The 20392-nt window shown below is 33.2% G+C and overlaps 2 protein-coding genes across 2 annotated transcripts; both read right to left on the bottom strand.

Annotated features, from left to right (window-relative positions):
* Positions 1-4883: 4883 nt before the first annotated feature.
* LOC143396938 (olfactory receptor 6C74-like) lies at positions 4884-5783 on the bottom strand. The gene has a single exon (XM_076852947.1). The coding sequence runs from the start codon at positions 5781-5783 to the stop codon at positions 4884-4886; it is 900 nt and encodes a 299-aa protein (XP_076709062.1).
* Positions 5784-16635: 10852 nt separating this feature from the next.
* LOC143396937 (olfactory receptor 6C74-like) lies at positions 16636-17574 on the bottom strand. Its single transcript, XM_076852946.1, has one exon. The coding sequence runs from the start codon at positions 17572-17574 to the stop codon at positions 16636-16638; it is 939 nt and encodes a 312-aa protein (XP_076709061.1).
* Positions 17575-20392: the final 2818 nt, after the last annotated feature.

Here is a 20392-nt window from a genome sequence, read left to right as displayed (position 1 = left end):
GAAATGTGAATTAAAACCAACATGGAAAACGGTATGAAAGTTCCTCAAAAATTAGAAATAGAATTGTCATACCCTCCAGCAATCCCACTATAGTCACATATTCAGAGGAAATGAAATCAGTATATCAAAGGAACATCTGTACTCCTATGTTTATTGCAGACTATTCAAATCAGCCAAGAGATGAAAACAATCTAAGTGTTCATTAACTGATGGATGATAAAGAAAATGTGGTACAACCAGGCCTGGTGGCACATGCCTGTAATCCCAGCGGTTTAGGAGTTTGAGTCAGGAAGATCCAAAGTCCAAAGCCAACCTCAGAAACTTAGAGAGTTCATAAGCAACTCAGTGAGACCTTGTCTCTAAATAAAATACAAAAAGAAAAAAAGGCCTGGGGACATGGTTCAGTGGTTAAGTGCCCCTGAGTTCAATCCCTGGTACAAAAAAGGGAAGGAAAGAGGGAGGAGGGAAGGGGAGATGAGGTACAGTCTCACATCAGAATACTACACAACCTCATGGGGAAAAAATGAAATCTTGTCATTTGAAAAAGCATGGGTGGAATTGGAGATTATTATGTTAAGTGGAAAAAGCTAGGCAAGTACTACATGATATCACTCATACGGAATCTGAAAACGTTTGTTTCATGAAAACTAAGAGTAGAATGATAGTTAACAGAACAAGGCACAAGAAGGAAGAAGGAGAGATGGGGACTGTTTCATCATTGGGAATTAAGATACATTTAGATAGGAGTAAGAAGTTATTTGCTGATTCACAGTATGGTGAATACAGAAGACAAAAATGCACTGTATATTTCAAAAAACTGAAAGAAAGAATATTGAATGTTTTCATCATGAAGAAATGAAAAATATTTGAGGAGATATACGTTTACCCTTACTTAAATAATTCAAAATGTACACACCAAAACTTCACATCATATTCCATAAATATAATCTTAATGTTATATGTATCAGTTAAATATTCAAAAATAAATTCACCCACATTTTCTTTTAATACTGTTTATTTTCAATTTTTATATTTAGATCAATAAGTCATTTGCAGTCAATTTTTAGGTATGATTTAAGAAATGACCTATCTTTTTTATCTTCCAATTATGTAAAAATTTGCCCAGTAATACACATTTAAAAGTTCATATATTTCACATATAATATAGTCTATATCAATCTTTTCATTCTATTCCACTTTATGTAATTATTAATATTTCTACAACTTGATATTTTCATTAACTATTTAATGCCTGATTATTGTAGTTTCTTGTAGGTTTTATTTTCTTAACAAATTCTTTAGGCCATAGTTGCTTTATTATTTCTTCAAAAAAATGTATTCTACCTATATCCATAAGGAAAATCTTGTTGGTATTTTTATTGAACTTTTATTAAACTTTTAGTAAAATAAGTGAGAACCTTCATAATTTTATAAAGAATAATTCTATTGAATCACAAAGATTTGTTGTTTTTTCCCTACCTTCAGAGAATGTGTATAATTTTTTACTTTATCAAACAAGAGTTATTTTCTTCAAAGTACAAAATCACAAATCCTAGCCCAGTCAAATAAAAAATAAAAGGAGAGAAAATTAAAATTAATGAAATCAGAAATGAAAGAAGAAATATTATGACAAATGCTTCAAAAATAATAGAATCATAATAGACTACTATGAAAAATTCATGCCAAAAAAATTGAATAACCCAGAGTAAATGGACACATTCCTAGTAATATATACTTTACCAAGACTGAATAAAAAATAGCCTGAACAGACTAATTACAAATAAAACTGAAGTAGTGATCAAAATTTCCCCCCCCCCCAAAAGAAAGGCCCAAGATAAGACGGTTTTGAAGATAAATTCTACCAAAACTCAAGGAAGAATTAATACCAATTATTTAACTCTTTGAAAAAATAGAAGGACAGGGAATACTTGCAAGTTCATGTTCTCTGAGATATCTATCACTCTAATACAAAAGCCAGAATATTTCAAGTATTTGACCACAATAGAAATATCAATTCAGCTTTGAATAAATAATATTGTGAATGGAATGTAAAATTACCTTAATAAGTAAGTTAGTAAACAGAGAATTTGTTACTAAAAATTTCAAGTAATGGCCAACTTTAGAAAATGAATATAAATTTGTATGAGTATCTGAATATAGGAATTATGACATGTTTGGGAAAGAGAACAGTAAGGGTAAGTAATATAAAATTTAGAAAATTATCTTTTGGATTACCCAGAAAAAAATTTCAAAATTTTGTGTAGAGTTTATTTTATGTGTAAATAATAATGAGTTTTTAAAGGGTCTAATCATAGACCAATGCTAACATAATGTTAAATAACTTATTTATTGACTTAGTAAAATTATTGAAGAAATATTTCCATTAAAAAGTACAAATAAAATTATTTATTTAATGGATAAGGGAATTTGTATTACTATTTAACTGACCCAACTTTTAAGATATTTGTTTTGAGATAATAATGAACATTCTGACACTTTTTTTAGTTATGATATTATATATATGTATGTAAATTTTCTTATAAACTTTTATCTATATTTTCTTTTTTATTCATATATATATAATATATATATTTATTCATATATATAATCTATTCTAGCTATACATGAATACATTTTGACACATTATACTTAAATGGAGTATAACTTCTTGTTTTTCTGGTTGTACATGATACAGAATCACACTGGTCAGTGGTCATATATGCAATAGGGTAATAATATCTGGTTCATTCTACTGTCTTTTCTACCCAGCTACTCCCTCCCCTCCCTTCACTCCTCTATGCCTAATCCAAAGTACCTCTTTTTTACCATTTTCTTTTGAATAACAAATAAAGGTCTTTCACTTTAAATATTTTCTTTCAATTCAGAAAGGTTAGTTTGATGAGTGAATAAAACATGGCTGTATGCATAATCAAAATGGAAGTGTATAACTCTTAGAATCTATTTTGAAAGATGTTAATTCAAATAGTTAATTTTATGGGTAAATCAACTGGTAAATTAGAATGACTTTTGAGGGACAGGTGCCACTGAGATACTAAAAAATTATATATTAAACAAACTATGAATGAAGTAGCACAGAGGACTTAGTGATAACTCTACCTTGAAATGAAAAAACAGGTACTTAAGAAAAGTGATGTTTGAACTGGCTACTTAGAGGGCTCAGAAATGTTATTATATGAAGTATTTCAAAATAAATGACAGCTAGTCAAGCAGTTTAAACAGCATGATATTGCTTTAAGCAAATTGGTCCTCACTGATACATAACAGAATCAAAATTAGTGAATCTATTGATAGTACCTTAGGTTTTACTTTTATTACATTGCCACAAAATATTTACACATACGGGTGTATATACATGTACATATATGTGTGTGCGCACATATATAATTTGTGTGCTGTTAATATTTGTAAACATTAAATAATGCTCAAAGATCATTAGGTGTAAATTGGCAGGTTAGAAAAAAACATGTATACATAAATAAAAAGGAAGACTATAAACAATTTATAATCAATTGTTTAAATATTTTTGTCCTGAAATTATGTTTATAATCTATATATTTTCTACAATTCAACTCATTCTACAAATCTACAGAAACTTCTATAATTGTCTAATTATATATTATGTTTATTTTTCTCCCTGGTTTTTTTTTTTTTATACCATCCCTTTGGGTGCTATTTTCAAATATATTTTGTTCCAACCAATATACACAGTTTTAAAAACTGAAATGAAAAAAAGGACAATCTGATCTAATATACAATATTTTTAATATATGGGAAAAAATCATGAAATTGGATGCATACCTTTGAAAATACTATTATATTTGATTCATTAAAAATTTTGTTTATTGCACAAAATTTAAATTTCACAGACCTAATAAATTCAGCCCTAAACTAGGAATTTTCTAAGCTAGAACTTGAAGCTTCTACCATCTTAGTTTCACTGGCAGGAAGTATGTCTATATCAATCTGCATATCTGTACTATATACACCTAGATCTGACATATACGTCAAACAAATAATATTTGAAAACAAAAAGAATTAGCATTGTTCTTATTTCAAAATTATTCACAAATCATTTAGAATTTCATTTAAGTGTATCCCAACTTAAGCAGAGGAAGTTTGGGGAGTTTGAGAATTTCAAATAAGTGATACATTTCAATATTGATTTTCAAAACCAAATTAGTAAGATTATCACATTTTCTTTGATGAAAATCATTATAAATGTAACATCTTACATCTAAAAACTAAGGATTGTTACTTTACAGTATATGCACATATACATGAATATGTGTGAATATATATATACACAAATATCTAAAACATTTAAATATACACTTCAAAGATAAACAGTGCTCAAAGATGAACATCAAAAACTCTACTACAATTTTCTTTTAATTTATTCAATTACAGTATACATCAATTAATTGGAAGCATAAAAAATAAATATTACTTCTACATTGTTTTTAATAGGTCATATATCAAATGCAATTTCAAATGGAACAAAATTTTATAGTCTACATAACTGGCATTCTTAAAAGACAAAAGAGACATATTGAAAGTAGAAGCTTACTATTTTCACATGTTCATACAAAGAAAGCTAAGAGAACAGGGAAAACAAAGTCAAAAACAAAAGGGAGTTTTAATGGAGATTCAAAGCGAAGCTACCATTTCAGACCAAAGTTTTAAGAAAAAAATATTTTTTGAAAGACATAAAGATGAATATCAAAGCAATGAAATAAATAGAAAAGGGAGAAATGATTTCTTAGAAACTGCTGAAACTACCTGAGCCTCCTTTATTCATATCCTTTGAATAAGGAAGTAGAATATTCATTTCTTTGAAAAAGACACAATCCTATGTATCAAATTTAAAAAGGCTTTTTCACTTGTTGATTCCGTAAGGTATAGATGAAAGGGTTCAAAAGTGGAGCTACTGAGGTATTGAGGACAGCGATTCCCTTGGAAAAAGATATTCTTTGTTTGATTGAAGGTTTAAGATACATGAACATGCAGCTGCCATAGGAAAGGGATATCAGGATCATGTGAGAAGAACATGTGGAAAAAGCCTTTTTCCTCTGACTAGTTGAAGGGATTCTTAGAATGGTCAGGGCGATATAGGTGTAGGATATTATCACCATGACTAATGTAACCAAGAGTGTCACCAAAGCTGAGATGAATCCCATCATCTCCAGGAGCTGTGTGTCTGTGCAGGAGATCTGCATGAGGGGTGTAGTGTCACAGTAGAAATGATCAACAACATTGGAGGCACAGAAGTCAATATTTAGACCTAGGACCAGTGGTGGGAAGATGACAAAAAAGCCAGCAAGCCAACAACTGAGGACAAGCTGAATGCAGATTTTGCTGTTCATGATGGTCATGTAATGAAGGGGCTTACAGATGGCCACATAGCGGTCATAAGACATAGCTGCCAACAAGTAAAATTCTGATGCTCCAAGTAGGAAGGCAAAAAACACTTGAGTAACACAACCGGCATAGGAAATGGTCTTGTCCCCAGTTGCCATAAGAGCCAGCAATTTAGGGATGCATGTAGTAGTATAGGAAATTTCTAAGAAGGAGAAATTCCGAAGGAAAAAGTACATGGGGGTCTTCAGGTCTATATCTACCAGGGTAAGTGTGATGATGGTCAGATTGCCAGTGACGCTCAGCAAGTAGGTAAGAAGAAGGAAGACAAATAACACAACTTTCAATTCTGGGTCATCAGTCAAACCTGCCAGGATGAACACTGTCAGTCTTGTGTGGTTTCGCATTATGGTGCTCTGACATTTACCAGTTCTGGACAGAAAACAAATAATAATAATCTCTACAGAAAAATAACAGCAAAAACTAGTGTGGAGGTGACATTAACAGTGGTTTTTCATGGAGAGCAAAATAATCTTCATTGCTGTATTAAAGATGATTCTGTCAGGAAGAATAATAGTTTGTATTTTCAAATTGCAGGCCAAGAATGAATACATCAATTTGCAATTGTACTGAAGAATAATCCATATAAGGGTAGTAACTGTTCATTCTGTTTATGTGTTCACATAAAGGAAATTTTATAAAACAAAATTAAAAGAATTTAAAGAGAGAAAAATGTTTTTGCTTTCTTGAGAACACACAAGAGTTGGAATGACATCTCATTTTCCTGTTCAATTAAAGAAGTTCAGCTCAATAAAGTTCAAGAATTTTGCATAAAAAAATAAAGTTATGCCTACCAAATGAAATGCAAGAATACTCTTTTACTTAAGACAAACACAGAGACACAGACTCACACAGTCCTGTAGTTCCATCTACAGGACTAGGAGATGTTCACTATTACATTCAACCAAACAATCTTAAGTGCATAATTCTTTTCTCATTTACTTCCACAGTTGAGACCCAGGTTCAAAATGATGCACAGGAAATAATTCCATTTACTCTTAGTATTGGCATTGTCTCATTATCTGTGGTCTCCCCAACCTTCCTGCTCTGTACTCCAATACCAAATCAACAGGAACTCTCTGATAGTGTGTGTAGTAAGCCACTGCAGTTCTCCTCTGGGATTGTGGTTCTGGGAATGGACCAAGGAAAGTGAATAGTGAGACACCTGAATATACAGACAAAGAGCAATACATACATGTGGATTTAGGAAGTTCGGTGAACCAGGAGAAGTAAAAACAAAACTAAACTTAAACCTAGACACATAAGAAGGAGTTTTAGGAATAAGATAATAAGCTTAATTATCCTAAGACAATTAGTAAATATAATGGGGAAAAAATTTAAGATAGACATATATAAATTAGTAAATGAATATCATAAGGGAGACAGGTTCACTAATAAAATTTATCTCCATATGCTTCTAGTTATTTTAGTTACATTTTTGTTCTTTGTCTAAAACAGAGATTGAAAATATGAACAATTTTGAGTTCAGCCCTGGCCTAAAATTAAAGCAATAGTTGATAAATTCCAAAACATAAGGAATCACAAAACAGCACTGACACAAATTATAGGCAGGCATGCAATTTCCTGTCGTGAGAATATTCAAATGTCCAACTAACAGGCAACTAAGGAGATATTAATAAATAGTTATTTTCTACATCTAGCATATATTGAGAGAGTGAAATTAAGAAATAAAATTGTGTTTGTACAGCTAGTACATTGGATATCTAGTATTTAAGTTAATGATATCTCCAGGGAAAAGTTTCTTCCTGCATATCTTCATCATCACATGCATAAAATATTTACAGTTTCATGATAGGCATGGCATTATATGATAGTGCATGCAATTACTTGCAACCTGCAAAGCATACATTATGATTAGGAAAGCATATATACAAATAAAAATAGACATATAAGGGCAAATAAAACTGGTTTGTTATAATATCTAATGAAGTATACAGGAGGAATTTGAATTCTAAAGTAGGTCTTAAAGGGAGAAAAAGAAATGAGACAAAATATTCTTAGCAGAGAGGGTCAGCTGAACAGAAAGTAAAAGACACACTTGAATATATTAGAACAAGGAGTGGAATTCAGCCGCTAAAATTATGCATGTTAGAAAGGTTCACAAACAACTGAAAGAAATGACTGTTATGTTTATTAGAAATTTATTCACATTCATATGATTTTGAAACAATCTATTATAAAATTTTTCTTATTTATGCAGATTAATGACTTAATCAATGTCAAGAGTTGTCAAAATCCATACATCTAAAACACATAAATTAAAATTTCATCATATCAAATCATTTCATTGTTCAACTTCAACACTCATTCACAGATTATCCCTTAACATACACTATAAAGAGAAAATTCATATTCGAAGTCAGGCCTCTGAATGTAATTTTTTTTAGTTGTCTTAACTATCATGATAACAGATGAATTTAAAAACAGAAAGAGCTTTTCAACTAAATTATCATGGTATTCTATGGACTATATCCATTGTTTTTCCTATATCAAAATTTAAAGGATGGGGTTACAAAAAAGATTAATGACAATGATAAATAACTGAACAGAACCAAATGATTTAATGAGAAATACACTTCTAATTGGACATGTCATTTTTAACTCTTACAAATGTTAATTATTTTGATCTTTTGAAATCCTAAAGCAATGCCAAAAAAAAAAAATCTTTAAATGCAAACATCAAAATAAAACACAATTTTTTTTGGTGGTGGTTGGGGTGGGTACTGAAGATTGAACCCCAGGGTGTTTTACCACAGAGCTATATCTCTAGCCCTTTTTACATTTTGAGACAGGATCTCACTATGTTGCTGAAAGTCTCACTAAATTGCAGAGGCTGGTCTCAAATTTATAATCTTTCTGTCTCAGCCTCTGAAACTACTGGGATTACAGGCATGCAGCACCATACCCAGCTGAAACAAATGTATTTTAAGGCCATAAAGACACAAGTTTATTGAGATAAAATCATCTGAGCCTTGATATTTAACAATTTTACCATACTGAACTGAGCTTGCAAACATTCCACTTCTCTCTGCATGTTCTACCTTATCTGGGATAGTTTCTTCTCCTTTATCTGGGATAGTTTCTTCTCACCTGAAAACGGCACTTTTGCAGATGATTTAATTAGTTGTTTTATGGCATTACCACTAGTGTATTAAATCTCCCCTTCTGTGTAATTTATTTATTCGTGTACTGAATCCTTTTCTACACATCACCCATACTGCCATATAAAATAAATCAATCCTGATCCCTTGACTATTTATACTTTCCATGCCCTGAATGAAAATAGCTAGACTGAAGAATTCTCAAGATGATAAGCAATCCAAGAACCATTTCCCTAGAGGTTTTATATTATAAAAGCATTCTCCCCAAGCACTCTACATTTTTAAAAACAAAATTTATATGAAAAAGAGACTAAGATATATCTCCAGAGAATTCAGTATATATCGCTTTAATATGTGTTTGCCTATCTATTTATGGAAAGGAAACATTTATTTTTTTTCAGAAAGCCACCTAAATGCACATAATTATTCAGATTATAGCTTAGCCATGCCTCTGGCATCACTTCTCTAATGACTGGTATGCCTTGAAGTTCCTAATTCAGTATCTTGAATTTGGGGGGCGCTCAGTAAACGCAGTTGATTAAATCTATTTCTTCAAGCCTTTCATCATGTGCCATGGTCATCTCCAATTAATGACTGAGAATAGTATTGGGGAGGATATCTGTGCTGTTTGGCCTGGAGGGTGAGTGGGTTGGGGGAACATGTAGATGCTGGAGTAGCCCACCATTGTCTCTGTTATCCTAATAGAGCCTTCAGACTCAACACTTAAGTCTGACATCAGATTGTCCAACCCAACAATTAAATGTAAGTTTCTTAAAATAGTTTGATAGTTCTGCATGGGAAGTTTTCTTCTAGAGTAAGCCTCTACAAACAGTTCTTTTTTCTTTTCTTTTTCTTTTTTTTTTTTTTTTAACCTTTTCAAAATCCAGGAAAGGCCCTGTGACCTTAGGGGCCCGTGAAAAGAGAGAGAGTCATTGGAATTTGTTGAGAGCCACAACCGAGTCAAGATGGCACCTGGCATTTTGCCAGAAGGACTGGTTGAGAAGTAACACCAGTGAGCCATTAAGATGATGATAATTAAGTTAAGCTGTGTATAATTATTAAGATAATGACTTATTGCTGTAACTGGATGATGCTAAATTCAAGCTGTGCATTCAGTTGTGTATATAAACCTCTGCTGTCCGGCAATAAGGCGACTCCTGCTACCTTGGGTGCCCGCTACTTTTGAGTTCTCTCAGAGTTCCAGTTGAGTTCTGGTTGAGTTCCCGTGGAGTTTGGGCAATAAAGTAGTTCCTATTTGAACCTACAAGTGGCTCGTGACCTCCCGGTTATTTTTGTGCCCAGCCAGACTGCAGCAGGAATTCTTTATTCTTATATAGGGGACACACAAGGGAAGGTTCCATGGAACATTATGTCCCAAAAAGGGCAAAGGGGTAGGATTACAAAGGAACAGGTTAATGTAACTCAATCCCATCGGGTAATGCCAACTCCTGGTGCCACACCTCATTATCTAAGAAGAGGTACAGGGCGCAATAGTTGTTTAGTATCTCTTGCTCAGAACTTGAAGGTGTGTATTTCCAGAGCGGCTCCCTTCTTTCTTTGAAAAAGTAAGTGATGAGTCACTATCACAAGTTCCTGAATTCTTGTTCTGAAGGCATGACATCTGGCAGCTCAACAGAGCTATAAGCATCATAGCTGGAGGTCTTTCTTGCTGCTGGATCATCTGCTCAGCCTGCAGAGAGAGATTCTTCAACAGCTTCCATGAGGGTAGCTTCACCATTGGGTCTCTCTGGGCCATCTTCTTTCCCCTCATCCTTCCAAGGCTCCTCTTCTTGCTGGGAGTCAGGGCTAACATCTCTTGATTGATCCGCAGTTGTTTGAACCTTGGATTTAGATCATTGTCTTTTCAAAATCTGGGGATAGCTCTGAAGAAAAAAAATTGCAAGTACTTCTCCCCAAGACGTCTAATATCTAAATTATTTACTCCTCAAGTAGGAGTGATACCTGTCTTGGAGATGAGGAACACGTCCTTGTTCCCCAGTGTTGAAGATTAAACACTGAAGCAAGCCCAGAAAACAAGTTTAATGAAAAAAATTATAGACACAGACTTCTTTGAGGAAAAGGGGCCCCAAAGCTGGATGTCCATGGGAGGAGGTATATTTTTATAGACTCCTTTATCGTTCCTTTATAGACTCCAGAGCCACCCTTTTAATTATTCCCTTCTTTTTCTTCTCCCTGTATGTGTCTAAGGGCAGGAAGGAGCAGGAGATCAAAATTAATTGCTAGCACCCCAGAGTGCCCAGGAGCATGATGACAGAGGTTGACATCCATTGTCCTCTGTTGGGTAGCAGGTCCTCATTTTCTCTTTACCCCCATCAGTCATTATCTTCACTGACTTCCTGCCTTTGCCCCTGATTAGGCCAAGTGGGGCTGCAGGCAGATTGCTTTTTTGGCATCGCTGGTGGGGGATTGGTACAATTCCATTTTATAGAACTATTCTCTTAACCTCTTGTTTCCACCATCCTCATCTCTCTGTCCCCTTAAAACAGGTTTTACTCTATTTCCACTTCCAAAAAATGTGGGAGGTTGATTCCAGGTGTTAAAGTTATATCTTTTTATTTTGTTTATATGGTTTTTCCTCTGTCATACCTTTGGTAAATCAGAACTTTCATTTGGAAGGTAAATAAATGCCAAGGTCATGTTGATAAAAGTTAGCTAAAATAAAGTGTGAGTCCCTTAGACACTTCTCACAGTCTGGTTTTTTTTTGTTTGTTTGTTTGTTTTGTTTTTTTTTTTTGATGCTGTAACAGAGTATCTGAAGACTGAATAATTTTTAAAGGAAAGAGATTTATTTTGGCTCATGATTCTGGAGTGTAGGATGTCCAAGATCAAATAACTGCCAGAAGCGAGGAACTCATACTCATTAAACTCATGACAGAAAGCAGAAAAGCAAGTGGGCCAATCAGGAGAGAAGAAAGAGAATTAAGTGCCCACAATAAGAAGCCTATTTCTGTGATAAAGGGATTCAGCTATTCATGAGGTCTCTGACAATATGGCTCAAACCCCTCCCATCAGACCCAACCTTTCAACACTGCTAAATTGAGAAATTAAGGTTCCGACACTTGGGCTTTGCGGGAACACACTTAAAACAATAGTATCTACCTTGTGTCAAGATTACAACCTGAGGCTATGCTAACCAAATCCAACTGGGTTTGCTGTTAAGGCAAAGAAAAAAAATGCTTAATTCCCAGGAGTGATCACAGTGGAATCTTGACTTTGCAAAATCAGTCCATTTAACTTCCTACCTCTATTTCTTGACCATTACCCAGGAACTAATTGAGTGGAGATAATTCCTTTCTGGAGAAAGCTCTTTTCATTGACCAGATTGCCTTACCTGAGTGCATGGGTCAGAAAGAGATAACTGAGGTGGAGGCTAGTAGTCCTTTGCTGAGCAGCTTGTAGGCTAAAAGTTGTCAAACTTTAGATGTTCTGAACATGTGACTCAGCTGAATGCATGACTCAGATGACTTTCATTGACAAGTGTGCAGCTCCCCTCACCACGGCCTGGCAAACACTGACCTGTTTATTTTCACTACTACTTTGTCTTCAGATGATCTACTCTATTATAAAGACTTTCAGTTGAACATTTTACTCGATTTATTGTTTTTTATTTCCAAGATTTTTTTTCATCTTCCCACTTCCAATTTTCTTATTCATTTTTTAATTTGTTTTAATTAGTTATACATGACAGTAGAATGCATTTATGCACTTTGATATATCATATATCATATAGATGGGGTATATCTGATTGTACATGTTGTAGAATCACATCAGTCTTGCAGTTATATACGTGCGTAAGGTAATAATGTCTGTTTCATTCTACCTTCCTATTCCCATATCCCCTCGCCTCCTTTCACTTCCCTCTACCTAATCTAAGGTAACTCTATTCTTCCCTAGTGCCCCCAACCTTATTGTGAATTAGCACCCACACATCAGAGAATACATTCAGCCTTTCTGGGGGGAGGTTTGTCTTATTTTGCTTAGCATGATATTCTCCAACTTCAGCCATTTACTGGCAAATGCTTTTTGTTTGATTCTTTTTCAGTATCTCTATTTCCTTCTTTTTGAAAAAAAAATATTGTTAAGTGTTGACAGACCTTTATTTTATTCATTTATTTATATGCAGCACTGAGAATTGAAGCCAGTGCCTCACACATGTGAGGCAAGCACTCTACCATTGAGCCACAACCACAGTCCCATCTATCTCCTTCTTGATGTCTCATAAATATCCTGTACTGATTTCCTTAATTTGTTCAGTTGTTTTTCTGTGTTCTCTTGGAATTCATTGTTCATTTTTATAACCTTTATTTTGAATTCCTTATCTAATATTTAATTTACTTTAACATCTTTTGCTAGTGAATTATAAACTTTAGAAGGTGTTTGTTTTAACTTTTTTTCATATTCTCATTTCCTTGTGTTAGATTTTATGCATTTGTTTGCATGAATTTCTCTTCCATTGTGACCTTTTTAGGTCACAGCTTTCTCTTGCCAAAGACTCCTAGAGTGATCTAGAGTGATATCCCCTGTATGTGTGGCATTCACAGTCTTTATGTTAATTCTCTCTATTTATTTATTCATTTATTTATTGCTGTGGGAAATACCTAGACTGATTCTATAGTTGGCTATTGTAAGTTGTGCTGCTGCAAACATGGGTATGCATGTATCACTTCAGTATAATTTTGGAGGCCATCATCGAACGAGATTTGAGTTACCTCCCTGGCTGGGCGAGAGGCGCTTAGACACATCCTTGTGTCCAGAACTTTCCCCACCCTTCTCAGGTCCAAGGGCTTGTCCATGTGGAGGCATGTCTGGCCACTACCCGAAGAAGACTCAATCGTCACACCTGACCTTGGGACACTGCCCCCCTTAATCTTCATTGGATGGGATTTTTCCCAGAATTTTTTGTTCCCCAATAAAAGTCCACTCCCTGTTCTCTCTCTCTCTCTCTCTCTCTCTCTCTCTCTCTCTCTCTCTCTCTCTCTCTCTCTCTCTCCCCTCTTCAGTAAACCTCGCTACTCTAATAGGTAGCTGGAGGCTGGAGCTAGGAGAAGCTGTCCTGGAGCTGGTTTAAAGGTAATTAGAGCCTGTCTCTTTAATTCAAAACTCCCTTCGGGTTTCTCACGTAGATGAACCTTCATTTATGAAGCTTGTGCTGGCCGTGGTCTAAATATAATGACTTTAATTGAGGGAAATGAAAGTCAAAACCACCCTTGAGATTTTATGTCACCCCAGTTAAAATGGCACCCATGCATAATATCAATAATAATAAATGCTTGGTGAGGATATGGGTACAAAGGAACTATTTTAGTCAACTTTTACTCAGCTGTGACCAAAAGACCCGACCACAACAATTTTATAGGAGGAAATGTTTATTTTGCTCATAGTTTCATGTCTGACCGTAGACCTCCAAGTTCATTGCACTGTGCTCAAAGTGAGGCAGATCATGGTAGTAGGGTAAGGTGAAGGAAAGCAGCTCAGGACATGGCCATCAGGAAAAAGTGTGGGCCACATAACAATGGCAAGCTCCCAGTTACTCAAGTAGTCTCACCACACCTTACCTGCCCTTGTTTACCCAGTTAATCTGTTTAAGTGGATTAATGCACTGATTAGGCTAAGGCTCTCATAACACAATCATTTCACCCCAAAATTTTCTCACCTCATATGTAAATCATAACAGGAACATTTATACATTGTTGGTCGGACTGCAAATTAGAAAGTTTTTTATATAGAAATGAGGTAAATGAGTTAGAGACCAAAGCAAACAAGCTATTTAAGAGACAATTGATATACTTTGAGTATAGCTCTTCTTAACACTTATTCAATATATACAACTGGAAAACAAATGTTAGCTATAGCTTTCTCTTTCAGAAATGAGAGACAGTGTGCACAATAAGGATGTTAATATTTTTTAAAGTCTAGGATAGTTTGCACATCACAGTCTAAAATAACTCAGACTTATCTCTGGTGCTTATACAAATATTTATTCACAAATTCATAAGTTATTTAAAATTAAGTGGGGATTTTCTTCCACTAATCTTTTCTCATTGTAGATTAGGCCTATGATTTTTTTTTCTTTTGTATTCCAATTATCTCCTTACAGATAGTCTAGAAATGGAAAAAAAAAAAAACTTATGCATTCTAAGTAGTTATATACAGTAAATATATTCCTCAATTTCACAGTTATTGATAATTCTTTTCAGTATAAAGAAAAGGGGGAGAAATTACATTCTTTGATCTCTATGAAATTATTTCTGAATTTATTTTATATTAGACTTTTAGAAGAGCTAAGCATACTTAAAGCTTAAATATAAAAAATAAGTTTAATAAATAAGCAATATAATATTTTAGAATATAAAATAAATACTTGACATGATTACATTTGACAAAAAAATTAAGACACACACAAGAGTGTTCACAGGAAAATCTGAGATATTCTAGCATCAGAATTTTTGTCAGATGTGAAAGATTTTGAATAAAATTTTTTTTTGAATATAGATGTTATCTATAAGGTAGAAAATTTGGGGCACTTAAAATTCAGTTACTGATTGCAAACAAAGAGAAATAGTGACAACTGAAGGGTATTTCTTTAATAAATCATCTTCTATTTCAAATGAAATATCCTTAAAGCACTACAGTTTTATGGAAACCACCTGAACAAGCATGGCCTCTATTTTAAAAGTATACTTGAATATTCCCAATGCCCCCATGAATATTTATCTAGCTACAAAGATTTAAAAACTTTCAGTATTTTTTTTAAAATTCAGGTTCATTTACTTGCATGGAGATCTGACAAGTTACATTTCCTTTTAAATATTTTGGGACAGAATCTATTTAGCAATTTGTTAAGTCAAAAAAATCCAACCATTAAGAAATTTTCTGTAAGATCACTATTATCTTCTGTGAAAACTAAGACATAGACAAATATTTATAGAGCAAACTTATAAAACTCTTTTAGGGAAAATTCTTTTAATCAAACTGATATATGATAACACTCAAAGGAAAAGAGTAAAAACATTCGGTTTTACATGAATGTCTCTGGTCATTGTATTTAATTTTAATGTTCAATTCACTAGTTTGAAAAATAATATACTCTATTAGAGTCTTATGGACTTAATTTTATGTATGACATATTTTAAATCTATGGAGTATCTGAAAGGAGGTTACTGTTATTTTGCATACTAAGTGACATAAAGCCAGAGCGATTTCAATTTTATTTTGCTAACAATGCATGAGGTTTGTGAATAGTAAGAGACCATTTTTTGAATCAGTGTGTTTCTATTCATATACATTTTTTATTTTTTGTCATTTGCAGATTATCTAAGCCTTACATGCTATATATATTTTATGGATTCACATGCAAGACAATATCTGTCATACAAAGTCTGGAGATGAAACTTCTACATTTCAAAAAACATGAAAAACTATAAGTAATCCATAAGTGCTGTCTATAATTTTTATTGGATAACTGCCATAGCAGCGATGTTTTAATCTTTATAACAATTCTTTATCTGTTTCTGAAAATAAATAACCTCTTTAGGGATAGCTAAAATTTTGAACTGTTAAACTATGTAGCTAAAGAAATATTATTAATTGATTTCCTTCCAGTTTCTACTAAAACTGAATTTTAAAAAATTATATTTCATGTTCTATATCTACTATATATAGATCACTGGGTGATCAAATCTAGAAAGTGTATTAGACTCTATATAAAATATATAACAAATTAAATCCCTGAGTTCCAGCATATTGAGAAGAAATATGAAAAAAATGAATTCCTACTTGTCTCCCTCTGACAGAATTTTGAGAGGAAATAAATACAGCAACAAAATAAATAAAGGCAAATGATTTTAACCAAAAGCAAAAAGTATCTTTCTTATGTGATCTCAGCATGAAAAAAAAAATAGAAATAAGTGTTAGGCTTTGGAGATTAGGCAGACCACAACAAAAATTATCAGTCAAGAAAAAGTTCATGGGGTTTTGAATGTAGATATTGAACAGTTCTGTGACACACTCCACTCTTCTTAGTTTACTCATAACCTTAGGAAATCATTAAAATGGTTCACTTTAGTGAGAAAGCTTTAATGTTTTTGATCATGTGCTTAAAAGCATCTTTCACTTGTTTGTTTCTCAGTGTATAGATGAAGGGATTCAACATGGGGGCAATGGAAGTACTGAGCAGAGCTATACCTTTATTTAAGGACACTCTTTCCTTTGCAGAGGGTTTCACATACATGAAGATGCAGCTGCCATAAGAAATGGACACGACAACCATGTGAGAAGAACACGTAGAGAAGGCTTTCTTCCTCTGTTGAGAAGAAGGGATTCTCAGAATAGTCCTGATGATGTTTGTGTAGGAGAAAATTACCAACATCAGTGTAACCAGGAGTGTCAGAATGGCTGAGAAAAGCATCATTAATTCTATTTGATCTGTGTCTGTGCAAGAGAGCTGAAGTATAGGGGAGACATCACAGAAGAAATGATCTACAGCATTGGTTGCACAGAAATCAATCTGGAGACCCATGATGACTGGTGGAAAAATGATGAGGAAACCAGCTACCCACGAAGCAAATACCAGCAGGTTGCAGACTGAGCTTCTCATGATGGTCATGTAGTGCAGAGGCTTGCAGATAGCCACATAGCGGTCATAGGACATGGCAGCCAGAAGAAAAAATTCAGTCGCCCCCAAGAGAATAGTGAAAAACAGCTGTGCTGCACAGTCATTGTAAGAAATGGTCTTATCACCTGTTGCCATACTAACAAGAAATTTGGGGATACAGACAGTTGTGAACGAAATTTCTAAAAATGAGAAATTCCGGAGGAAGAAGTACATGGGTGTCTTGAGATGAGAATCCAATAGGGTGAGGGCAATGATGGTCAGGTTCCCTGTAACACTCAACATGTAAGTGAAAAAAAGGAGAAGAAAAACCACCACCTGTAATTGTGGATCGTCTGTTAGTCCAAGAAGAATAAAGGCTGTGACCATTGTGTGGTTTCTCATAGCTGATCTCTACCTTAAAAAACACATAAAGAATAAAAAAGTATAAATGATGAAGAGAATTCTGCATGAGATACATTTTTTCTTGAGATCTTTCATAAACATTTTGCTCCCCACACCCAACCTCCTTCAATATTATATCAGCTGTAGTAACCTAGAATATTTTGCTCATATAATTTTTACTCAAAATTTCACTAAATAAATGCAAGGTTCTGAGTTTGTTTTATTTTCTCAAAGTCCATAAATACAAACATTCCAAAGGGATAATATGTTGCATTATTAAAGTTATTTAAATGTAAAAACAAAGTAAATCAGAATATTATCACAGTATTTAAGCTTTTATCTTCTATACTATATTTCAAATTTTTTCCTGAACATATTTACTTTGCATTAAATTATTTTAATTCATCTGGCATCATGCTTCTTTGCTAAATGTTTTATAAGCAACATACAGTTGACTTCAACATCTCTAGCTCATAAACAATGAAGATTTAATATCGTTAACAAACTTGTGGAAACTCTCCAAGATTTACATCCTCATGAACACTTTTAGGTCTGCTTTCCTGTTTTTACTAAAGACTTGAATTTATTTTCTTTCTCTTTCTGAGTCTTCCTTGCATTTTTCCCATTTTTTCACCTTATAAATATTATCTTTTTTTGGTTTACTTTGATATTATTTTTGATTGACAAATCACAATTGTATACCTATCACTTACCCATACATCTCACTTACCCTGGTGGTTGTTCTCTTTCCTCTGTTACACACCTAAGCAGTTATAAAGCATATCCTCACATATGATGCTTGTGTTAATGATATAAGATAATTTACTGAATATTTACAGTGACAGAGGAAGGGTATACAAAACAAAATACAATGTTACATATAAAATATTAACTATGCATCCCTGATAGTTTTCCTAAGTGTCATTGTTCTGTGGGTTTCTCCATGTTGCCATTGCAACCTCTTCTGGATTTTAATGTTCCTGTTCAATTTTTTTTTTCTGGTTGAACATATAACAATTAAGAATTAGGCTAACATTTAATTTTTTTCTTTTTTTTCTTTTTCTAGATCATGCTTAGTTCCACATGTTTATCACCTGAAAAATCTATTACCATTATTAAAAATATTTTTTAGTTGTTGATGGACCTTTATTTAATTAATTTATTTATATGTGGTGTTGAGAATCGAACACAGTGCCTCACACGTGCTAGGTAAGCACTCTCCCACTGAACCACAACCTCTATTACTAATTTTCAATAAAAAATGACAATACTTTCCCTAAGAGGAACATTGGATCATAAATTTATTTAAACCTTATTGTGTGTTGTATATTCCACCTCTGATTTTAAAAATGTAAAGAAATTTCCAGCAAGTATAAATTATTATAAAATAACTAAGTTTTTGTCATAACCCCTCTTCATTACTTTTTCACTGTTTCCTTTCCTTTCTCATTGTTTTCAATTGGTAATTTTTCTAAAAATTTCAATGTATCTATATTCTGGTTATTTAAGCACAATTCATATGCAGTATTATTTTTTTTTTCAAATTCAAACTTACAGTCATTAGATTCATGATCTAAATTTAATAAGATTAAATTATATACTTTTTCCAAACCTTAATTTCTTCAGGAATTTCACTCTCAATTGTCTTCTTTTTATGTAAGTCCAGAACAGAGGCAATTTCTGAATGTTTCACAGCCAATGTGTCTTTATGTTACTTTAACCCATATTTCTATATCGATGTTGTCTCCAAAACTACATTAGTACCAACAAAATTCATTCTGAAAGTGTAAGTTTTAAGATTTTGTCACTTCTCATTTTTTATTAAAAGAGGCAATATTCTCCAACTTATGCTATATTAAATTTGAAGAATATTTTCTTGGGTGACACATTTTTTTTTTAAGTCCAGAAAGGTGGAGAACAGAGATTTAGGGCTTGTTGACTTTGAGATGTTTCTACCCTGTATGAGCTTGTTTTGTAGTTTTTAGAATGACAAAAATTGTGATCCTTTTGTACACAGGGCCACTTCTCTCAAGAGGATTAACTACCTTAAATTTTTTTTTTAAAGAAGAAATCAATTCCCTGAAGACTATAGTACTAGGATGTTAAGAACAGACTAAAATTATTATATTAACTGGAGAAAATGCTACAATCTATAAGCTTAATTTTAAAAACAAATTAAAAACTACTTTTTGTGGAGGCTATATACTATAAATCATACAGGGGTGGTGGTGGTAACAAAACCTAATTCAGCTCACAAATGCATAACAAATGCTCATTTCAAACAAGAAAATATAAAAATAACATCTATAGTGTAGAAATACTGAAGGGCATTATCCAAAATTTTAAATTTCAATTAATTCAATAAAGGGCTTATACTGCACTTCCCTCATAAAACCTCTGAAGCCACCCTCTTGAGTGCAAAATTTAACAGATTTAATCAGATTCAGGATCTGGAAAGAAAACAGGAAGTGCAATGACATTAACATTTAAGAGAATAACAGAGATTTGGATTCAAGGAAAATAGGACAACATTGTTTCTGAGGACAGGCACATGGAAGTCACCTGCATTTGCTCTGTCCTTTGCCTGTCCACATCCAATCCGTAGACAAACTTTGTTGGTTGTACATAATAATTATATTTCAAACACATTTGCCCATCTTCATTTCCACTGATAAGTACTTAACCACAAGGTGCTATAATAGATAAGTTTGAACATCACTGTGGCAATACACTTGAGACATTTAAAAAACAGTTTAATGAGGTATAGCACACAACAAAAAATGCAATTATCATAATTATGCATCTTGGTCTCTTTTCA

The sequence above is a fragment of the Callospermophilus lateralis genome, chromosome 4 (genome assembly GCF_048772815.1).
Source record: "Callospermophilus lateralis isolate mCalLat2 chromosome 4, mCalLat2.hap1, whole genome shotgun sequence".
In the NCBI taxonomy this organism is placed as follows: domain Eukaryota; kingdom Metazoa; phylum Chordata; class Mammalia; order Rodentia; family Sciuridae; genus Callospermophilus; species Callospermophilus lateralis.
The sequence above is the reverse complement of the archived record's forward strand: the minus strand, read 5'-3'. Positions and strand labels throughout refer to the sequence as shown.